The 24034-nt window shown below is 46.5% G+C and overlaps 1 protein-coding gene across 3 annotated transcripts in view; it reads left to right on the top strand.

Annotated features, from left to right (window-relative positions):
- LOC108498584 (vascular endothelial growth factor receptor kdr-like) overlaps window positions 1–24034 on the top strand; it is a 137151-nt gene that overhangs the window by 43483 nt on the left and 69634 nt on the right. For all 3 annotated transcript variants that reach the window (XM_017817472.1, XM_017817463.1, XM_017817454.1), the window contains exons 3-9: window positions 664–875; window positions 12619–12746; window positions 17146–17305; window positions 18696–18832; window positions 20258–20417; window positions 21206–21323; window positions 23056–23231. In XM_017817472.1, the coding sequence (XP_017672961.1) occupies window positions 664–875; window positions 12619–12746; window positions 17146–17305; window positions 18696–18832; window positions 20258–20417; window positions 21206–21323; window positions 23056–23231 (1091 nt within the window). The remainder of the gene's footprint in view (window positions 1–663; window positions 876–12618; window positions 12747–17145; window positions 17306–18695; window positions 18833–20257; window positions 20418–21205; window positions 21324–23055; window positions 23232–24034) is intronic.

Genomic DNA, 24034 nt, shown 5'->3' with positions numbered 1-24034 from the left:
TTGCATTTGCCACGGGCTGCGCTCATGGATCCAACAGCAGAGGGGTCAGGTGGGTGGAATGGTACAACCTCTGCCCTGCTGGCTTGGTGTTCTTGGCTGCTAAAAAGGTGAACTGGAAAAACTGTGTCCTGAGCAGGTATTCCAAGATCTGTGATCTGATTAGTGTCAGGCTCTTCACAGAAATCAAGACTGAGCCACTGCTGATCAAGCAAGAAAGGTGATGTGAAGTTACAAGTTACATAAATGTTCTTCTCCATGCAGCCTTAGTGTAACAAAATATACATTAATTTAGATGTTAAAATATGCAAAGTCCTCAGCTTGGAAGAAACATATAATTTTATCTGATGCTTTGTAATGTTTGAAGTGCCTAAAATATAGTGTTATAAAAACAAACTTGTGTTCAGGCAATTTGTTAGAAGAAAAGTTAAATTTTTCTCCAGGAGCTGACTTGCTGCAGTTCCCACTATTTCAGGAATCTCCCCTGCTCCAGGGAAGAGTGTGTGGGGACCTACCTGAATCCCTTATGGGTGGAAAAGCAAACAGCCAGCAACCTTTACCATGCATTTGGAAATGAACAGAATAGGAATGCTGGGAACAGTTGGCTGGCAGTAAGGCCAAATTTTGCTTGAAGTCCTGTTGACTTTCGGTGCATTGTGTTGCCAGGGGAGCCCCATCTGTGAGCTGGGTGCTGAGGGGGGAGCACCAGGACAGCCCCCGGGTGCACAGGAGCAGCTGCCGCAATGGCACCGGGCAGAGCTGCTCCGCCCTCGTCATCAGGAGGCTGGTGGCCAACGACACCGGGTACCTCACCTGCGCCCACGACGGCCACCCGGCCCGGGAGGACCTCACGGCCAGGATCTATGTCTTTGTCCAAGGTAGGAACTGCATTTTTGTTTTTTGAATTATGGGGGTTTGGTACCTCCAGCTGTGTTCAATTGTGGGGCCTGTGCCAGGCAGAACCAGCCACCCAAGGGAGATGCTCTCCCAGATCCCAGCTCCCCACTGGCACAAGCACTGAGCAAGCACCAGCTCTGGAATTTCGAAGAGGATGGATATGTTTGGATTTTTGTGCCAGTTGTGTTCTCAGAGTCACAAATGTGAGAACCAGAGATTACCTGTCTTGCTCAATTCCAGGACTTGAAAGTGAGATTTTTCCATCTAGTTTTGTGTTCCAAGTAACCGATACACTGACTTCTTTAAACCTGTTTCCTTTTAAGACTAAATTCTTTAATCCTAAAGGGTTTGGCTGTCACAGTGCTCTTCCTAAGACTCATCCTGAATGTCCAAGTCCTGTCTCTTTCCCTTCCTCCCCAGGCATGAAACTCCCTGACAACATTCTTTGTAATTACTCCCATCCCACACATTTGTATACTGCTTTGTCCTTCACATCTGGGAGACAAACTCAGCAAAACTGGATGACTGCATTATACATATTCTATTGTAAAAAATGGCCCACTGCTCATTTTTGTCCCCTTTGAGCTGCCTCTTCCCCATGTGTCAGAATTACTGAGATCCAATAATAAATGGAAGCAGAAACTTCAGAGGAGGAACGTGGTCCTCTGTGACTAAGGGACTGCAGCCTACTGAACAACCAGTTCAATAATGTGAATTTTTGTTAGAATATTGTCCCAAAATGCTGATTTTTTTTTTCCAGTCTACTTGACAAATGCATTACCAAACACTGAATCATCTTGGATCTTCCAAGATGAGATTGTGAATCCTCAGATAAAGGAGATTACTTTTAGTATGTTGAATAGGGGCTGACATGAACTCCTCTGGTGCTGACTAGTCTTAGCCTTTGGTTCCCCACTTAGCATTTGTATTCCCCACAAATACTCATGGGAATGAATTAATTTAATTTTTCTAGTAAATGCTAAATTGTGGTTCTTTGAATATGCTTCCTAAAACAAATGCTCAAGAGACCATGAGTTTGTCTAATGGTATTTGAATAGCCCAGCAAAACCCACACTTACAGAAAACACAAGTATTTGCTGGGCAGCTTTGACAGTGTAATGATGGTCAAACCAACACGAGGAGTGACTTCCATCCCCAGAGGACTGTGATGTGCCCACACTGCTAAATTCAGCTTCTGCACCACGTGTGAACGAACACACCTGCTTGATTTATGTGGGTGACATTTTCCTGTCTTTTCACGACTGTTGAAAATAGTCCCTTTCTACCCTTATCCTGCTTTCCCAGCAAGTTTTTCTCTAACTGGAAAGTAGCTTCTTGGCGTTACTTGTTAGTGCCTGAAGTAATTTTTTCTCTCCCTTTCTATTTCCTCTTTCTGGTTTTTTGTTGGTGCTCTGAGCCCTGGTTGCTTTATTCACCCTGGTTCTTGTGCTAAACTGTTTCCTTTTCACATCACACCCTCTCAGATGCCCCACAGCTAACATTGTTAACCCAGCCCTGTGCCCACGCTCCAGGAAACACTGCACTGAAAACTCAATTCTCTCCTGATTCAGTGCCCTGGCTGCCTACCCAGGCCTCGGTTACTCTGTGTAGGAGCACGTGCAGGAAATGTGATGGATCTTCTGGGACTGCCTAAGCATTCTCCTGAAGAAAACATCTCCAGTTATGAAACGCTCGCTGGTGAAGTGCTTTGGAACACAGCTAATCTAAAAAAATCTAAAAATATGGCAGGATGTCCTCCTGCTTGCCTGAGACCGCTGTGCCAAGGTCCCCCTGACAAACAGCACTGTGTGGCTGTTTCTCTAAATCTCCCTCCAGGACTGTCCTCTCTTGGGTGCAATTTAATTGTGTCGTGCATCCTCCCTGCTCTAAAGCTCTTACTCAGACTCATGTGCTTTAAAAGTTATTGAGAGAAAGTGGGTGGAAAATGGTCCAGCTTGAACTGTGCACTCCTTGGGTGAGGAGGTGAGAGAGGCAAGACAGCAGGGATCCCCCTGGTCCCTGTCCTGCTCACCCACCCCAAGGCACAGCTCTGCCACAGCAGCTCAGTATGGAAGTTGCAAGTGCCTGCTGGGATCTGTCCTGCCAGGCTGAGGAAGCTGCTTGGCCCCATGAAATGGAGCTATTTATACCTCAGCATGGATGGTGTGCTCAGGGCATGCTCTTCCTCCCATTCAGTCCCTGTGTATATTTGTTGGAAGCCAGCAGGGGACAAGAAAACTGCTCAGTAGTGAGGGCTCTATGGGCTGTGGAGTTAAACAAGGCGTTTAGAACATACCTATGGTTTTCTCCAACATTTTAACACAACTCTTTAAGGAAATTGCTGCCTGGGCATCACTGAGAAACCCATCAGTTGTCTCCAAGTGTCCTCTGTGAGTGCCAGATGAGGGTGAGGTCCAGGGCACATCTCTCTGGACGTGTTGTGGAGACAGCACTCAGCAGGGTGTTTGCGAGGCTGAGCCAGGCGGAGTGAGAAAATGTAGAGCCAGATCCTGAAGGCTGGAGAGTCCTCTGAGGTTACAAGCCATTATTGCCAAAAAAGGCAGGGGAATGGTATTTTTTCCCTTCATTCCTGGCCTGCCGCTTGACACTAAAATGAGAACATGATCGTATCGGAAGCCCTGCTTATTGGCTATTATTTCCTGTGCTTGCTGCTGTTTTTCCAGCCTCCCTGGTGCAGTTCCTCAGCTCTGTCGGGCTCTGGCACTCGGCAGCTCTCCCGTCGGTGCCGTGGAGCCCTGACCCTGCACATCACTGGGATCAGGAGGGACCCAGAGGCAGCAGGGGCAGCTGCCAAGCCTCAGCTGCACCCTGACACTCGGCCACGAGGCACAACTCAGGATCTTAATGCTGAACAATTGTTCCTGAGGCCTCTTCTGCTTCCTGCTGCAGCTGCAAGTCCCAAGGATCATAATTAAAAAGGAAGACAACCCCCTTCTCCTGTTGCCCGTCTCCTTGCTGAAAATGCAGAGTAGCTCAGGGCTGCAACAGAAATAGTTGGGTGTTTTTAACTGCTTTAAGTTCAACGCAGCTCCAAGGGATAATCTCTGCGGGGAAAGGCAGTGTCTGGTCCAGCCCTGGGCAGGCAGAGCAGCCAGACAGTTCTCAGAGCATGGGGTGGGTGGGGGAAGCCCCCCCTCAGTGAACAGACACGCTGTCCCTGCTGACCCAGCTCTCACAGGGCAGTGAGGACAAGCCTTTGGTGCCCACGGAGGAGCCACGTCAGGGTGTCCCACGTGGGTGGCAGGAGCCCACGTCAGGGTGTCTCAGGTGCTCGGCATCTCCACAGCAAATGCTGCCACAGCCACCCATATGTGTCATCTGCTTCCATCTGCCTTCTGCAATCACCCTTCCCAACCCAACGGACGCTTCCCCGTGAGGAACACACTCCTTTATTCCAGCCTTTGGGATCCCTGTGACAAAGGAAAGGGCAGGCTCTGTGAAACACAGACAATGGTTCCATCAGTGTGTTATCAGCTTTATTCTCACACTAAATCCATAGCACTGCACTGCACCAGCTACTAAGAAGAAAACTAACTCTATCTCAGATAAAACCAGGACAGCATCCACCACTTATTCCATATCATTTACATCATGCATGGCCCCACATTTTCCAACAGCCCATTGCCTTTCCTGTCTTTTAATATATATACAGATAGATACCATTCTCAGCTGAAACCAGGACAGTAGGGCATATACAATTCAACATGGCTTAGAGAAGGAGGAAGAAAAGATAAATCAAGCAAAGATTCGTTCCACCTTCCCAAAGGGCTATCTCAGGCCCCAGTCTAGACAGGAGTCAGGATTTGCAGCTCTCAGCTATTTGAAATACTGTTACTGTCAGCAAAGAACTGTCTCACAGTGCGAGTCCTGGGGCTGTCAGCTGGAAGAGCTCCTGCCTCAGCCCACACGCTGCCTCAGCTCTGAGTTCCAGCCCCGAGCTCCATGTCACAGTCAGGGCTTTGCTGCACCCTTTGTACCACTCCAGCAGGGCATCAGAGGAAGGAGCACGAGTCCTTTTGGTTCTGATTCCCTCCACCAGCAACTCGTCTGACTTTACTGCTGAGGTGACTGGAGCTGGTCATATCTTGCCAAATAGTGCCTGGAAAAGTTCACTCAGGTTTCCAAGCTGTGATTGCTGCACATACCCCAAAAGCACTGCTTTGCTAGAGCTGTAGGACTAAAGGAGGCACCTCCTCATTGCAGACATGGGGCCAGCAACACACACCCTCTAGTCTAAAGCAGGGCTGTTATTCTCTTTCTTGAAATAATTCTGCCTGTAATAGGGTTGGTTCTCAAGTAAGTACTTCAGAAACACAAGTCCCACCTCCTCTGACTATAGTTGGCACAAAAAGCTGCGTGTCAGCCCAGTACACCAGTGCTGGCTCCCACAAGGGTCTGAGCACAGCGGGGGAGATTCCCCAGCTCCTGTTGGTGCCAGTGCCTCACTCTCTGAACACAGAAACTGGGGAGCATTTTAACAGTGTCTCCCCACCCAGAGCCATCAGCTGCTGGTGTTTCACCACCTCAGTGCTACCATGAGTCAGGAACACGGCAGGACTGAGGGAGCAATTTGCTTCCAGACATTTGGTTTTCAGCACTGATACTCACAGGAGTACAGTGCACCCCGAAGGTACCCCTGCAGAGAATTTGAGTGCTAGCTCCTGTTAAAGCTCATGTGGACACCACAAAGGCACCAGCACTGCCAGCCTGAGCCACAGTGCAATCCTGCCAGGAGTCCAGAGCAAATCAAATCTGAAGCAAGACAGACTCTATATGGGAACACAAGTCCTGTTAAGGCCATTCTGAAGGAAAAAGAAGGTGCATCCCAGCAGCTTGTCCTGCTGGTCAGCTCCAGAAGCAAGGCATCCCTAGGGAAGGGCAGGAGCTCTCCCTTGCTACTGGAAAGAGTGAGGAGAGCTGGTACAAGTGCTGCATCAGGGCAGTGTCATATCAGCCACAGACTCTTCTGTATCGACCAGCACAGCCCAGAGATGTGAAGCCCCATTGTCTCCACCCCCTCCCCACCAAGAGAAATCTAAAGAGGATGGAAGTGCATGGAAACACCCCTCACATGAGATCATATTTTGGTTCTGATAGTCTTTGAAGCTGATTTCTGCCTCCTTCATTCTCTAGAGAGTCCACAGAGATAGTGCACATGTGAGAAGCAGAAATGCAGGGCCAGGCTGACAGCCTGGCCTGGGCCTTGGTGTCCCAAGGGGAACAGGGTTGGAGCTGCATTTCTTCTTTCTTCCATGCTGGAGACACCAAGACAGCTACACTTGCTGCCAGACACTGAGCAAGCTGAGATAGGTAAAGGCTGCTCTGTCTGCTCAGAGGGAGCCCAGCAGATAAACTGGTGTCCCACACGGAGTGGTAGAAGCGCTTGGCACCACATCCCAGTTAACAGTGTCAGGGCCACACCACATGGGAATACAGGCTGTGCCACTGTGCAGGACCCTCTCTGTTGTTCCTCAAGGACTAAGGCTGGATCCAAAGGAAAAGCAAGATGCTTTTAATTCTGAATCAAGACATTCAGTATCTTCAAATTGTATCCTAAGGGGTCTCTTAAGTGCAGCAGCCTCGTAAGATCCGATGTTGAGTGAGCAGCAGATGTTCCTGGCACTGTCAGTGACAGCTCTTGACAGCCCAGTAGGAAAACGTACCAATCCCCTCCTCACTGATGGAGAATTTCTAAATGAAATCCCAACAGCCAAAATCACACACACTTCCCTCACTTCTTCCTTCCCATTCCTTATTCACTCAGGAGTTGCTGAGCCTTCCCCAAGGTCTGGCAGCAGCAGCTAATGTGGGAGACCTGCTCTTAATGGGACTCAACTAAGACCTGTTCTTAAAGGGACTTCAGGTAAAGCTAGGGAATATTTTCTACAAACTCAAAGCCTGCCTAAAATCTGCTGTGAGGAGTCAGAATTTATAAATTCTCCTGCTGCCTGAGACATAATTCCAGCCAAAGCATGGAGAATTCTTTTTTGTGTTGTTCTTTTTTATACATAAATCTTTCCATTTTACCTTTATTTGTTTGGCAGTGAGAAGCATTTTGCTTCTACAGTTTTCAAGTAACACTTTTGAAAGTAATATCTTTTTTCTCTACAAATATTCCTGTGTTTCTTACAGTAATCTCCAGGGGAAGATTGCATTTCATTTGACCAAAACAGAATGCTTCATGTTGACTCAGAATGGCTTCTGGGGGTTTTGCATTCACTTTTGTTTTGCCTAAAGAGAAAATATTCTGCTTTCTGTTTAATCTAAACATTCCACCACCAATTCTTATCATTGCTAAACTGAAAGGTCTTTTATTTTCAAAGATCCAGTTTCAAAACAAGTTCCTTTATAGGAGTTACTCCTGTACCTAGAGGACGCTTTGATGGGTTACCAGGGGAAATACAGCAGACCAGGCAACTTCCCTGTGAAGCTTTCCAAAATGCTCTGACCGAAGTGTCACTTCACTGCTAATGCTCCCATTACTGTAAAGAACAGGTTATAAAACCTCCTCTTTTTGACCTTGATGAAGACAGACTTCATGGGGATTATGTCAAAACGTGAACTTAAAGAACCTGCAAAACTCTGCCCAGGCTTCTCAGTTTAGGTATGGCTGAACGAAGGGAGTAAAGAGTGGGGGCAACAGAATTATCTTTAGCTGGAACAAAGTGAGAAGCAAAATGAGAATGTTCAGGAATTACACGGACATGAAGAGCCGTGAATGACTGTCCTCAGAGGCCATTTAGTGCTTGTCATCTCTGTGGGCTGACAGACAGCACCTGAAGGGAGAGGCAATATCAGCTCCACTGCTTTAGGTGTGAGACAAATATCATGAGACAAATTGCTGTCACGGTGCAGGAAACACGAGCAGAAACGAAAAACACCCAAAATCCTGTACAAAATCCTGTGTGTGTGTCTCAGGAGGATGTTTCAGACACAGGCAGGTGACAGAGTGCTGGAAAGTAAAGAGCTGTAGGAGAGACAGAATCTACAATACCCTGAGTGCCATGCTGAGGGGTTTTAGGTCCCTCAGCTTCACCAGGTGGCAGGACAGGGCTGTGGTCTCTCTGACAGTGGGGTTCAAATGGCAAGTGAGCTCGACAGAACAGAGCTGGGCCTGTCCATCCTCCAGCCTGCTTTTGACTTCTGGGACAGCAGAATTGATGTTGCTGCTCTTCCTCTTTTTTTCAACACTGCACCACAACACCAACACAGAGCTTTGCCTTTATCTTAAGGAACTGTGTCAAGTTTAGGCATTAACTCTTTTAAAATATGAAATGCCAGTCTGTTGAATGCCTAGTGGTTTGGGATGTGCTGGAAAAAAAAAGGTCCAGTAATTCTCAGCAGAATTTGTGTCTGATCTGACAGAAGTAGCAAATGGAAACTGAGTCATTACTGGACATGCCTCTCCCTGGGCTGCCACGTGTTCACTGCCTCCAGTTTTCCAGCGTAAGTGGAGATGAGGTTGCCCACAAGTGTTTGTGCTGAAGATCTGCAGAGTAGGTCCATCTCTGGTGGGAAGCTCTGTCCATCTGCACTAACCAGGAGCACTCTTTGCTGCATCAGAGGTGTTGTGCATGCACAGAAAAATAGTGCAGGACAGAAGGGCTGGATGTGGCACTCAGTGCTCTGGGCTGGGTGGCAAAATGGGGATCATCTTGGACTCGATGGTCTTGGAAGACTTTTTCAACCTTAATCATTCTGTGATAGAATTACAGCCTCCCTCCCTCCTGGCAGGCAGGCACCTGTACTGCAGGTAACTGAACACAGAGCACATGTCACCATGAGACAAGGGAGTCCTGCATCTGTGTCCCTGCTCTCCCTGTGGAGACTTGAGGGGAGAGCTGAGCATTCCCAGGAACTGCTGTTACACTGCTGAGCTAAAAGGGACCCTCCCAAAGCTCATCCCGAGCAGCAATTAATTTCCTCCTGGACAGAACAAGAATCTAAACATAAAGGGCTTCACTGCCTGAAGGAAAACAATGTTCTGTAGGCACTTGACCTTTGAGTTGCTTTTGTGAGCGGCGTTTGATTTCCCTGCCTGGTTGTCCCCAGGGCTGGACAGCAGGTCCCTTCCCTCCTCCATCCCCCTGCCACGGCTTCCTTGGCTTTGCTGTTTGTGTTCCCTCCCGAGCTGTGCTGGGTAAACAGTAACACCCTGGCCTGGCTGCAGCTTCCTGCAAACTTCCACTGACCTGGGGAGCTCGACAGCCAGTCTGACATTGAAGGGAAGGAGCCTTTCCCTTGCCTCTGAGCTGGGGCTGCAGCTGATAAGTCCCTAATGGGCTTCATCTCTTGTCTTTCTCCACATATAATGAGCTCTGCAGCCCACAGTAAATCATTCTTTTTAGTTATCCTATGGGAATTGATGGGTGTTTCTTTAGAGGTAAGATTCCAAGGATATATCACCTTCCCAGCTCAGGAGGAACAGATGTGCCAAGTTACAGGGAAATGCTCTATTTTCATGAAGTGTTTCTTTGCTGGGAATTTTTCCCTTGGAGTTCAGTGCTGGTGACTGTGGAGAGGACAACACCTGCATCTCTCATGCCACAGCTCTCCAAATTGTACCAGTTGAGTGTAGTTGATTTATACCACCTGGAATTACATCTTCCTTGAGGCTGAGGTTATCATTTTTAAAGAAAAGTGACCCTCTCCCTTTAGTTTCAAGAAGTTCTGTCTCTGAGAGACTTTTTTACAAGGAGCTAACTGATTGCTGATGAACTGAAGGTGGTGGACATGTTTGTAAAGCTGGCAGTGACACTCCCAGTGTTCCAGCAGATCATTTTTCCACGCCATGGTCAGTCTGAACTACTCAGGAGTTTCACGAAGGATCCGTTTTTTGTCTGCACAAACCATAACAAAGGTATCAGCTGGCACTTGATTAGTTCAGAATTTATTCTTTGTCATTTTGTTAGGCTCCAATGCTGAGCCACTTTACATTTGCTTATCTGTTAATGAACGGTCCAGCTGCTGGGAAAGGCTCTTGTTCAGAGCCTCTCCTTCCCAGTATGCCTGGTCCTGCTCAGGAGGGGTTTTGGAGCAGCTGGAGCACGAGCAGCAGCAGGACACACCAGGTTTGCCTGTTCTCTGTGTGCTGGGGCTTTTAGTGCTTGATGACTGAGATACTTGAGAAGCTGTGGCTGCCCCATCCCTGGAAGTGTCTAAGGCCAGGCTGGACGGGGCTTGGAGCAACATGGGATAGTGGAAGGTGTCCCTGCCCATTGCAGGGGGTGGCACTGGATAGTCTTTAAGGTCCCTTCCATTCCAAACCATTCTGAGATTCTGTGACATTGTTTTTTCCTTTTGCACAGAGTTTTACAATTAGGGAGGAAAATAAAGCCTCCCTGACCTCATGGACATACCCAGGTGCTTGACCTTCCCCTGCAGCTGCCTGTCCCTTTCACTCCTGGGTCACTCTCCACTGATGGCCCAAGTGCAGCCCTAAACCCTCCTGTTTAAGCTCTGATGTCAAGCCTGTAGTTGTGCAGCTGCCACAGCAGCAGGAGCTGCTCCACTCGTCCCTGCACACATCCCACCCCAGGTATCCCAGCCCAGGTATCCCACCATGTTTAAGAGCCCCAGTATTGCAGATGAATACAGGTAACCCTTTGGTAGACAGAGAAGAACCCTCTTTAGGCTCAGGCTACAAACTGGATAAAGCCCTGACATAACACAAATCACAGCCTGCACAGGGCTCTAGGACACCTCACTTATTTAGGCAAGAGAAGGACCCATAAAATATAAAACCCTTTTCTTTTTTTTTTTTTTTTTCAAAACACAGTGAGAATAAAGCCCATGAGACCTGACATCCACCAGCAATTAACAATTACAGCTCAAGCCATCCCTCCCTTTCCCCACCCGACCTTTATAACCAGAAACTGCCTTTTTTGAGAAATTTTATTCTGTTTTGACTAAGGTATATCAATCATTGCACAGTTCAATACTTTCCAACACTTTAGGATTATTTAACATGTGCTTAGCTGCCGCTTTTTTTTTTTATGTTACTTTTGAAACAAACAGTGCTATTCTGAAATTCCCTCTAAAAATATTGGCACAAATATTTTTATATTCAGTGTTCCCATCTTTTCAGTCAAAATTTGACCCAGAACTGTGAACAGTTTGGGATCAAGAAGCTCCTTTTTATCCAGCAAGTTTCCTCTTGGCTATACCCTTGTCCACACTGGCACATTCGTTGTTCTCTCTTTTTCTCCACAGGACTAGAAATAATTGTGACTGCATTTCCCCTGACACTATTTTGCACTCCTGGTGTTTGCTGCAAATACACAAAAATCTACTTTCTCTGCTTTTTCCTATCACAAACAATCCAAGGATCTTCTATTAATAGTCCAGGGTCTTCCTTTAAGTAGAAAGTCCTTTCACCATATGCACAAGCTTTAAAATTGGCCATCAAAGCATTGTCACACTTGATACCTCCAAGTGTGGTTCAGCTGGAGAGCAGGAATGCAGAGGAACTGAGCAGCTCAGGGACGAACACTGAACACATTCTCATAATGTGACTCAACAGAATAATTTAAGAGACCTGTTTGGGAAAGTGAACGAGACACTGGACTGAGTATAAATATTTCCTATTAGTTTTAGGGATTGAACCAACCCACAGAGTTGTGGTCTGGAGATCTGGTTTCTCAGCCCCAAGCTTGATTAGAACCAGCTCCTGCCTGACCAGAAAGTTCAGATAGGTATCTGAACTTCCTAAATGTGCGGACATTACAGGTCTAATTTTTTAATTCCAATAATATCTCTCACCTATTGTTTCTTGCAATGCCCTTACTCCAAAGCACATGTCTTTTTATGGAGCAACCCAGTCACAATAAACCAATGGTTCGGAATAAAAGCTGGCATGAAAGGACAGTTTTAGAAAGCAGGGAAATCATCCAGGTTTCTGCTCTTTACCTGCTCTTTTACTGCCTCATGTTCAGTGCTCCTGATCAGCCCCTTGTCACAGCTGCCCACACTAGTCCCACATCTCTGGTACTTGCACAGTGCCCCAAGAGCCTTTTATAAAACATGGTCTTCACCGCATGTGTGGCCTCTGACACACATGAAGCTCCAACCAACACTTGCCCTCATCATGATGAATCCCATGGTATATTTTGTCTCCTAAGAATCCTACTGCCAGTTCTCAGAGCTAAAATTAGGCTCTCGAAACCACAAAAGGCAACAGTCCCACTCTCTTGTGTCAGTCTCTGTTGTCAGGTTTTGTGAATGAAACTGGTTTGGATTGTGGAGCAAAGGAGCTCCAGCTCTGCACCGAGCTAATCCTTTGAAGGTTAATTCCAAGTGACAGCACTTACCCATTTCCATGAAATTCCTCAAGCAAAGACTATTATCATCAGTCAGGAAACACACATTGATACCCCTGGATGACTGACAAGAGGGCTCCTAACACCCAGAAGTAGCACTGGCATCTTGATTTGGTAGTCCATGGAGTTTTTCATGTATTTGCACAGAAATCTGTGCCATTCTGGGCAATTTTTGGATGGATATGGGGCTAGATCCCAAGCCATTGGTCCTTGGCTCTAATCCCGATGTGACACTGGCATTTCCAAACAGGCAGGACGTGCGTGGGTGTCCCATCACATGCCCCAGTGAGCCCTTTGGGCAGTTTAACTGCTCAGATTGCAGTGCCCTCCCAGCAACTGAGCAGTAAATGAGTAGTTTTGCACATCAGTGTTCTTTCCCCTGCAGACTACAGGAATCCATTTGTGGAGATTCACCCGGAGCATCCTGAAATCATCTACCTTTTGGATGACAAGAAAACAGTAATTGTCCCCTGCCGTGTCACCTCGCCAGACATCAGACCCAGGCTTATCCAGGTGAGTCCTTCAGAGAAGCTCAATTCAGAGATCTGCGCTGCCAACACAGTGGGTAAAAACACAAATTAAGATGTATGAAGCTGGGTAAGTTTCAGAAAAAAACCAGCAAAGACACTGAAAATCCAGAAGCAAGGGCCTGGTCTTGCAGTGTTACTATTACACTGGGTACAGGTGTTTGGGGGATTAGGCTGAGTTTATCACATATATTTCTGATCTTGTGGCTTGGTGTTCCTCCATAAATTGGCAAAGGTAGGTGACAAAGCGCTATTTTTCTTCAGAATTCTTTGTATAACACCTGGTTATTCGCTCTCTTGTGAAAGCTTCTCTCTTTTATACCTTGAACTTCCTCAGAACAGTTGCCCATTTTTGTGTCATTTCATCAATTTAAACCAAGTCTCAGCCTTGGGAATAAGTGGCTGCAGCATCCACCCCTTTGGCAGCAGTTACACCTGAATGTCAAGGTTACAGAAATGTCTGTGGAGGCCAAGGCTGTTCTGGATAATAAAAATGGAAATTTAAGGTCTGGGGCTTCCTGAATTGATGGAGGTCTAGTCACTCGTCTGAAGGGCTTTAGAGCTTCTGTCCAGAGAAGCCTGACATGGAGTGAGGAACAGAACATAGGCCTCCTGGCTCCAGTCCTGCATTTTTTCTCCTAAGTTATGTGCCTTTCCATTCCCATTCCGGGCTGAACGCTCAAGCCATCCTGATGGGAACAAGAGCTCATCCCCTGTCCTGTTTCCAGCCTTCTGAGGGGCTGTGGGAGATGGGGCTGTTCTGGACATGGTGTGAGAGCAGAGCACACGCAGAGAGGCTCGTGCTGTGCTGGGAGATGGGTCTGAGCACCTCTGCTCCTCTTAGCAGCTGGATGCCTCAGATGTCTCCTTCTCCTGGGAGATAGCACATGGAATCCCAGAGGCTCCTGCTGAGACCCATGGCAGGTTTCCAGCAGACGTGCAGAGGGACAGCATGGGCCTTACTGCTGCAGCAGATCTCCATTTCTAAATTCTGTCAGCAGGGGTTAAAAGGGGGAAATAAGGCTCTTCTCCAGTTACAGCTTATTACTTTAGCCTGGATAAGTGTTATCACCTTCCCTCTCTGGCTACAAAAATGAAACATCCCCATCTTCTTCCAGCCTGCTTCAAACAAATTCATGGCTGGAGAGTACTCTCAGTCACGTGAGACTCAGTGTGGCCTCGGAACTCCAACCTCCACATTTATTCCCTTATTTATGGGCAGTCCTGCTCTCCTTGCTTGCCAGCTAAATTCTCCCTGGTAATTTCAAACACAAACTGAAGCCCTTTATCTTGCTGCTGGAATGAAATCTCCACCGAAATCTCCCTTTTGAGTTGCACAGAAAATAGTCCCAAAAAGATTTTCCCCCTTCAAGGCAGAGCAGCTGGAGGGCAGGGCACGGACATAGATGCAGTTTTGGGCACCACGATATAAGAAAGATTTTAAGTTATTAGGGAGCGTCCAAAGGAGGGCAATGAAGATGGTGAAGGGCCTTGATCTGAAGCCGTGTGAGGACACTGAGGGCACTTGGTGTGTTCAGCTGGAGCAGAGGAGACTGAGGGGAGACCTCAGTGCAGTTCCAACTGCCTGGGCAGGGGCAGAGGAGGGGCAGGGACTGAGCTCTGCTCTGGGGGGACCAGGGACAGGACTCGATCATCCTCCTGGGTCCCTTCCAGCCCAGCACACCCGGTGATCCCATGCTGAGCCCTGCTCCCCTTCCAGCCCAGCACACCCGGTGATCCCATGCTGAGCCCTGCTCCCCTTCCAGCCCAGCACACCCGGTGATCCCACGCTGAGCCCTGCTCCCTCAGGAGCGCTCCGGGCCCGGCAGCTGCGGACGCCCCGCTCGTCGGGAAGCGCTGCCGGCCCCGGGATCCAGCGACGCAAAGTCCCCGCTGGTTTTGCCCTGTCTGGGAATTCCGCGGCGCCCATGGAGCCAAGGTGGCGGCTTCCCGTGAGAGGAGGAAGTGGGGCGGGAGAGGGGCGGAGGTGAGGAGGGGGGAGAGGTGAACAAGGCGATCAGACAAATTTAGAACATCCTCTACTTCCAAATTTAATCTCCAGTAGACAACGCACTTCAAAGGCAGGGAAGCCACTGTGACTTCCTTCGAGCAGCATCGACGCTTTTTGTTTGATTGTTTAAATATATATTTTCAGATGTTTTATGAGGACATTTAATATGTGTGTAGTGTTGAAAAGGGCCTCCTGAGTGGGGTTATTTTTTCTTTCCCCCTCCCCTTGCCATCGGGGAGCAGAGCTGCCAAACCATGAAGTTCAGCTTTATCACATTTTATTATTCTTGTAGAAAATGTATTTTTTTCCACCATAAATTAAGTTCCTTATGTTACCATTATACTTTAAAATCATTGCACTCTCTGGCCTTTAAATATGCACGGAGAGAGGTACCTCTTGCTAATACTAAGCAGATCCCAGCTAACTCTATATATCATCTTTGTTATTAATGAACTCATGCTAAGACACATTTCAGATTTTAATTTTGCTTAACATGATTTTAATTCTGGGCAAAATAAGCATTTTCAGTCTTGTCAGATCTGTTTAGTCACTGATCTGGTTCAGTGTGCATTTGCCACTTACAGCTCTGACCTTCATGAGTGTTAAAGCATGAATAAGCCTCAGGTCTCAGATATCCTTTGGTAATTTGTCTTATTTTTTCTAATGCTTCTAAACAGAGACTCCACAGCTTATTTCAAAAGCATTTACATGAAATCCTTGTTTCCTACTGCTGTCAGGAGAGCTGCTGCTCCAAAAAACAACAACTGTCTTGCTGTGCATCCTTCCCACACAACATCCCCAGTCCTTGCCCCTCAGCCAGAATCCCTTTGTCTTTGGTCTGGGCTGGAAATGTAACAACAAGTGACCCAAACCAATGCCAACCTCATCCCTTGTGTATTCAGAGGAGAGTTCTGAGCCTCAGCTCCCAGAGCCTGAAGCTGCAAGTTCTGTGGAACAGGAGAATTATTTAGACTGAATCCTCTGTAAGCTGCAGTGCCAAACAAGAGTTCCGGCTACTGGGAGACAAACAGAAATTGCAAGTTGCTGAACAACAGGAATAGGAGCAAAACTGTTCCATCACTGGGGAAATTCCTGCTTGCAGGCCCTGGTGCAGCTCTTCCCTTGGTGAGCTCCACAAGACAAAACAAGGTCTTTGAGAAAAGAAAAACATCAAGTTGCCTCACCTTTGAGCAGCTGGAATGGGAGGAGGAGGAGGAGGAGGGAGAAGCACTGCAAATAAAGTTAGTCATCATGTGTAGGCACACTGAGATTTCCCCAAAACCCTTCATTTTTGGGGGCAGAAGTGATCTCAACACTCCTATAGAGCATCCCCAGTCCTAAAGGGCCTTCCCTTGTCCTGATGGGAAAGTCAGACCTACCTGGCCTTCCATTCACCCTCCTGCAAAAACACACTCCTGAGCTATTTGTCTGCACTTAATTTCACATGTTTCTTTTCTACACTATAATCCAAGATTTTTAAAATTATTTTAAAGTAAATTACATTTTCTCTGGCAAATACAAGGTTTCCCTGTGTGTTGATAATAGCAATAAACTAATTATTCCTACCAGCAAAAGCCAAGCTACTCAATACTGGTGTGTTCAAGGGCATATGGAAGAGGGTTCATCCTAATTTGCCTTTTGTATTCTCACTTCTTCCTCATGAGCAGAATTTATAAAGAGTGTTTTTTTCAAGAACCTCAGAACATTGCAAATGTTTACGAATTTAGGACAAAAAATGTCTGTTACTAAGTCCCCTTATTTCTGCCATCCTATGATTTACACTTTGAAGTCACCAAGAAATCCATAGGGTGCTCTGAGAGTGTCTTCCCCCTTTCTGTGGTATAGATGACTGGTCACAGATGATACCTTGAACATAACTGCTGTCAGGTGAGTCAGTGACATGAATGATTCTGATTTTAGGGGGCTCTCACTTCACACATATTTGTAAAGTATTGTGAGATCCCCGGAAGATGTGTGGAACTGGGAGAAGCAAATCCTATTCTTAACCACTTGCAAAAATATTACCCTACAAAATTAATATAAGATGGGCATAATTATTTCCCGTAAGGAGATGAGAGACATGGGACCTGCAGTGGGTAGCACAGCATCCTGCCCAAGATCTGAGAGGACTGAGGCTGCTGAAAAACCCTATTATGATGTCCGAGTTTTGGATTTCAAAGACAGTGCCACCTCAGGGAGGGCTTTTCTGTTTGCTTAGGTTGATGTTGCTTAAGAAGTGTGTGGAATGAGACCACCCACCACTCTGGGAGGTCGAATCTCCCCCTGCCTCTCCCAGAACAGCTTTGGCTGGTTGCCTCAATGGTTGGAGGGGAAAGGGAAGGTCTCATGAGCCTCCTTGTCTGTTCTCTTGCAGTATCCTTCTTCTGCAGAGATCAACTTCAAGAGGATGGTGTGGGACCCGAGGAGAGGGTTTGTCATCCCCTCTCACGCCTTTGTGTACTCTGGAGTGCTCACATGCTCTGCCAACATCAATGGAACTGTGTTCAACTCCTACTACCTGGCCCAGAGACTGGGTGAGTGACCCCCGCCCACCAGGCACGGCCGCCATGGCTCCGTGTCACTGTGAGCCCCTGGGATTATTTCCTGGGGAGCCTCAATTACATTCGATATATCTAATTGGTATGATCTGTAGCAAGTCCAAGCTGGAATGCTAAAAGAAAACTCATTCTTCCCCTATTTCCTATTCAATAGAACTTGGACTTGATCCACTCCTGGTTTTGAAAAATTACCAAGTGTTGAGGTGGTACAAAACAAGAGTGTTTTATTCAAACCCCACCAAGGCTTTGTTTGCTTGGATTGAGCTGTATGTATATTCAAACAACTGCTGGTTTAGGATAAACCAAAAGCAGCTTTATTTTTGCTTCTGGTCATTAAACACGCACAATCATGATATAAAAATCTCACTAAACTGCTAATTCAAACCTTTGCTTTTTTGTATATTTTCTCTTGCTGATTTACTACACCATTTCCCTTGTATTTATAGTTGAGCTTCAGCTCATAAAGAAAATATGAATTTGGAGCAACTGAACATTAAATTTTTGAGTGCTGGACTTTTATATGAAGCCAACTAGAATTTGTTTTTCTTTTGCTTTCAGTGTATGTTCGTTCTTTCCTCATATATCTTATATTTGTTGTGACTTCATTCCCATTAGATCATGGCATCCTTCTATACAATTAGCACTCAACTTTAAACAACAAGCCTGTAAATTTGTACAGCAGCCAAATAAGAGTCCTGTAAAATATCTCTCTCTTTTTTTTCCCTGCTGGAGTAACTTTTTACTAAATCATGAATGCAAACCTAAAAAGCCTCTTAGATCATCCCTCTGCAGCCCAAAAGGACCCAGTCAATCCCTTACTCTATCCTGTGTTACTGTGCTGTGCTCAGGGATGTGTTTGGTATGGGGGACCAGAAACAGGATGAAATTTAGTCCAGAGCTGATGTGTTTAAGGCATCAATAAATATGTAAGATCAAGATTTGGGATCCCATTCATGAAAAAGAAAGGGAGCAGGTCAGGAGAGGGCAGGAGAAACGTGTTTCATGTTCCACAGAAGTGGAGCCTCTCACAGATACCCACATGTTGAGGCCTCAAAAGGACGAGTCACCTCCAAAAAGCCTTTCTCTGGAGCTGGGGAGTGAAGGTTGGAGCCAAACATGGCAAAGGCAGGAGAAGTCATGCCTTAATGACTGTCCATGGGATTAGCTGCTGGTCAGGCATTTACACAACTGACCCAATGTTTCCATGTGTGGGCATTTCCCACAATTTCCATAGCAAGGACAGAATAAGGGGAGGTATTTTGGGAAGGAGTGGATATTGAGGAGGTGACCGTGGTGTGGATTCCACCCTTCGTGTGACTGATGCAAAGAGTGCTGTGAGGTTACACCTTTGCCCTTTCCATTCCAGAGGGCAGAATACAGAACCTGGCTCTGAAAGCAACTCCCAAAAAACTACTGGTTGGAGAGACTCTCTATCTGGAATGCAAAGCAGAAACCTTCATCAACGGGCGCATTGAGTTCATCTGGACGTGTCCCCGTGGGAGGGTGAGTTGATGCAAACTGATTCTGCTTTCATGCATCTCCCCCTCCCCAAAACAAAGACCTGTCTACAGGGCTGAGGAAAACGTGACTAGGCCTTCTTCTGAAACATATCCAACCATTTGTAAGCCTACAATTGATTGTATTTTTAGTCTGGATGAATCTGAAACTTATCTGACCTTCTTGAACCTGCAGATTAAACTGCAAATCTCAGGCTAAAAATACCCTGGCAAGAAGAACCAGGAGTGTTTGCTTCTTATTGGGAAGAAAAACTCTCATTTCTTCTGCCCTGTGTGTCTCACAGGGACAAGTCTCAAAGGCAGCCATGAAGGTTGCACGTTGTTCATCCATTTTGGGATTTATGAAGTAGGAAAAAGCAAAACAAAAGACAATTGCTGAAATTGCCACCAAAGAATGGAATCTAAATTCTGAGTGTATGTTCTTGAGCTTTCTGGGGAAGGCAATACAAAAGTGCCAAATATGAAGTGGAAGCATGTAAGAGACTAAGCATTTGAGGTACCAAACCCTCTCAGTTCTCCCAAGGGAAAAACAGAGGGAAGAAGGGGTATTTTCCGAATCAGTTCATGTATCTGAGATTCTACTCATGGTTCTGTTTGGTGCTCAGAATTAAAATCAGTATTCAGGGCTCTTGGGAAGGTGTAAAATGTGACTCCAAAAACTTGATTAATTTTGACTTATTTTGCGTACTTAAAGGAAGAATGTCTGGATTTGTTTCAGTGAAGACACTACAGAAAACATAACATAGAATTGATTGAAGTGCAAGCACTAGTGTGACTGAATTTTGTTTCTTGAACCCCATATGGTGGAAGAGAGTTGTTTTCCTATGAACCCTCCTTATATTTCTAACATTATAAATGTAAAATTTCTTGGCCAAATTTCTGGGTTAAAATATCCTACCAGAAGCAATAATGCTTTCTAAAATGCTACAGGAATTTGCATTGGCATTTGGCTGTCATAATATATTATATTTCTGTCATAATATATTTCTTTTAGAAAGTAGGAGGCTTTTAATACAGAAAAATACTGACTGTGACCAAAATAAATTTTAAAAAAACCAAACCCAAAACCCCAGAGCACAGATCTGACCCTACAGCTGTTTTGCCCCAAGATCCCTGGGATTTGGTCCTGAAGAAGGGCTGAGCTTTGATACATCCCCTTATTTACCTGTTTGCCCAGATTTCAGTAAAGAAGCACCACAGTTCCACTCTGTTTCTCTCTCTTATTAGACTCGATAATGAAACCTCACACAAGAGCTCTTCCTGCTGATTTTTCTTTTATATAATTTATTTCAGTGATGGGGAGATATGATAATTTTTATATGAATCACTGCGTTTCTGGCAGACTTTGAAAGGCTGAACAAAACAATCCACTTTATGCTGCTTTTTGACCCTCTTTTTTTCTGACTTGCAGCACCCCCATCCTAGGAGAGCAATGGACCAGAGTGATGTGGTGTACAAAGTTGGCAGCAGCCTGACAATTGAAAATGTCACCATGGAGGATGGAGGGCTGTACATCTGCAGGACGTTCAATGCCACTAGGCTGGAGGCCAATGTCACAGTTACAGTTTATGGTAAGTGCTGCAGCCAAGCCAGGGCACCCAGGGACCAAGATTGTTAAGCTTAAAGGTAGGAAATCTGTTGCTCTAGAAATGGCATTAGGAAGAAAGCCAACTAGTTAAACCAACCATCAATCATCTGTAAACTCTAACCTCGATGAGAGTCAGCACCCAGCACTGTGTCTTCAAACAAATTCAAGAGAGTACATTTAGATGGGATATTGGGAAGAAACTGCTACCTGTGAGGGTGGAGAGACCCTGGCACAGGTTGCTCAGAGAAGCTGTGGCTGCCCTATCTCTGGAAGTGTCCCAGGCCAGGTTGGACAGGGCTTGGAGCAACCTGGGCTAGTGGGAGGTGTCCCTGCCCATGGTGGGGGGATGGAATGAGATGGGCTTTAAGGTCTCTTCCAACCCAAACCATTCTGGGATTCTGTGATGTCTGAGGACATGGATTAACTGGGAGCTGAACTGTTTTGAAAAAGTCATGTGTGGTGCTGAGGCCCTTGTAAATCCAGCCTGTTCATCCACGTGGACAAGAGATACCCCAGGTAGTTTCACACCCCGATCCAGGGCAATGCAGGTGTTTATTCCCTGCTTTCCATATCAAGTCCCTCATGTGGAAACGGCCCTTCCTGGCTATGGCTGTGCTGTTCAGGAGCAGCCTGACATTCCATTTGGTTGGCTGAGCTCTGCAGATCTGTACTGGAAACAATCCCAGGCAGTCACAGCACAATTCACAGGTGTGAGCACTGTCCCATGGCAGATCTGCTATTCCTTGTCTTCCTGCTCATTTCTCTTCCCAGAAAAACCCTACATCACTGTTTCACATAAGAAAGGGCCTTACTACGAGATCACCTCGGGACACAAGTCACTGAAACTGGCTGCAAAGGTGGACGCCTTCCCTCGGCCCATTGTCTCCTGGTGAGTTCCCTCATCTGAGCAAACTCTGGGATACAGGACCTTCTTTAGGGCTCCTGTCTGGAACAGACTGTCGCTGTTCCTTATCACAGAGATAAGAGCTGGGAGCTGGGAATGCCCAGAGCTGGGGGCTCACACTTCAGCTGAGATGTGACTCTGCTCTGAGCTGCCCTAGTTCTGTGGAGCTGGGCAAGCCATATCTCATGCCCATGCTGGTTTTCCTCCTAGTCATTCAGGAAAGGTCCCTAAAGGAAAAATGAGGGTTTTGCTTACCCTGGACACAGAAGTGTTTGGGAGATTCAAGTAGAAAGCTCCTGGGGAAGGGTTGCCTGTTTACTCCCATCAGCGGTGCTCAGTCTGCAAGGGGATAATAGAAAGGACACGTTCTCAACATGACAAATTGTTTCTTTTCATAACTTTTAAGTAGTTTCCTCCAATCCTCTACCACCAGATCCTTGTAAACAATACAGTGAATGCTCCAGACCAAACTAAGGGCTCCAGTAGGACTGCAATGGATCTGCTAAACAGGAGGGGCAACACGGCAGCAGCTCTAGGAGACATTCGTGTCTCTCCTTGCCCTTTCACCACTTGTCTTCTCTCTTGCTGCTTTTCCAGGCTTCATTGTGCCAGAGGTCTTTAACAACCTCATGCAATGCCTTATACATCTTTAACTGCATGAAATCCCATGGGATATCTGGCAAGGGTTTGCCTATCCTGGCAGAGAAGGACGCATTGCCCAGAGCACCTGTCCTTGGCCAGGTCAGTGCCTGGCAGGCACAAAAGGGATTGCTCAAGGCTGACCTTGCTGCATTTTATTAGCAGTGCAATAACCCTAAATTCTCTAACGTTATTCAAATCAGTGAAATGAGTGGTGCCAGGAGGTGGTTTTAATTGCTGCTGTTATCTGGAGATGTTCGGAGTTGAGGTGGGGTCTGAGCCCTTCTCTCTGCCAAGGCTTTGTTCAGGCTCAGCATGGAGCTGTTTGGGGGCTACCTGGGACCACCAGAGCTGTCTTCCCTCCAAGCTGCAGCTGTTGATGTTGGAGGTCTCTCAGGATAGTTGTTTTAACAACTGTAAAGGAAGTTTCCAGCATTCTCAGGCAGTAGGACATGTGTCCCATCTTCTCCTTCCACCAAGCCTAAAGCTCTGTGTGTGGCAAAGTCTGGCCTGTTTCCTAACCATAACCCAAATCTGCATGTTGGGTTAGCAGTGAAGAGGAACCTACTCATACAGACCCTGCTCTCCTACTCCTAGTGAACATTTTGGGCTGGGAATTCCTCACTGACCTTGCTATTGACTGTCTTTCTCCAGGTCACAGACTTTAACTTTTCAGAAACCTCAAAGGGTCATATGCACATTTTGAAAGAAAATTTTGCTTAATTAATCTCTTCTTTTAAAGCTGAGGACATACATTTTGCTAACCCATGATTTCCTGCACTTGGTATTGCCCACTCAGCATGATTTGGGGCATTTAGAGGTACATTTCTGACTGTAGTTGAGCATGTGAGAGGCACTGCTCATTCAGATCCATTAAAACATCTTTTTCCTGTTTGTTGGAAACCAGATGAGATGCTGCTCAGTTCTAGTGTGGAAGTATATCAAATTCAAGCAGGGATTATAGACCTGTATTTCCCTTACTGGTTCCCAAGGATGACTCTTTACCCACCCTAAGGTGGGTGACAGCATTTCTGAGGGAAAGCCTTCATGATGAGCCTTGATGGGACTTCCAAAACAGGTACAAGGATGGCAAACTGATCAAGGACAACCACACCTGCTACGAGCCAGATCCACTGAAGTACAGGCTGGGAATACGGGATGTGAGACCCAAACATGCTGGGAACTACACCATCGTCCTGAGCAACCCCAAATACGGCCTCTATAAGAACCTCACCATGCAGCTGGTGGTGACAGGTAAGGACTTGATATTTATAATGGTTTCTCCTGGGGTATTTATCATAGTTTGGGTGATCCCACTTCCCCAGCCAGCAGGAATGGGTGATGTTTCCCAGGGTTTAGCTGATAAGAGCTGACACAGCACCATGCACAGATCACCACCTCACTCAGGAACGACTGAACCCCTCCTTTCACCACGAGCTACATCAAAGCAGCCCAATGGAGAGGAGTTAGTCTGAAACTAGGTCATCTAAAGCCCCTTTCCACCAAGACATGGCACCTCCAACAGCTGCAGTACCGTGCGTGGCTCCACAGAGGAAAGCAGAAAGGGCTTGGAAGTGAACAAACCTCACAGGACTTACATTTTAATAGGAGTTTGGGAGGATATCGAGTAGTGAGGTCTTAGAACTACAGGTACAGTTTCCCAAGAGAAGTGATGGAAGTTTTATCCCTTGGGATTAATAACTAGCTTGGGCAAAGCATTGGAGAACATCTGTTGGGACAGGAAGAGTCTCAGTGGGGCTGAGGAAAGGAACTGGATAAGCTGCCCTGGCTTTTATGTCTGTCTATCATCCTGCTCCAGATATACTTTCCAAGTCTGTATTTTCTGTTCTGTCTTTTATTTGCTGGGAGCACTTGAGAGACAGGTTGTTTTTCAGGGGAACGTGGAGAAAACTGTGCAGTAAACTGTGGTGTGCACTGAAGCAGGTTCATTTGCCATAGAGGGAAAATAGATATTGGAATCCCATTTATTAACCTCTCTTGCTGGGAAAATGGAAGACAGAACCACATTGTCTCTTTGCGCATACACTGTCTCTTTT

The sequence above is a fragment of the Lepidothrix coronata genome, unplaced genomic scaffold (genome assembly GCF_001604755.1).
Source record: "Lepidothrix coronata isolate B3197 unplaced genomic scaffold, Lepidothrix_coronata-1.0 Scaffold2, whole genome shotgun sequence".
Taxonomy (NCBI): domain Eukaryota; kingdom Metazoa; phylum Chordata; class Aves; order Passeriformes; family Pipridae; genus Lepidothrix; species Lepidothrix coronata.
The sequence above is the reverse complement of the archived record's forward strand: the minus strand, read 5'-3'. Positions and strand labels throughout refer to the sequence as shown.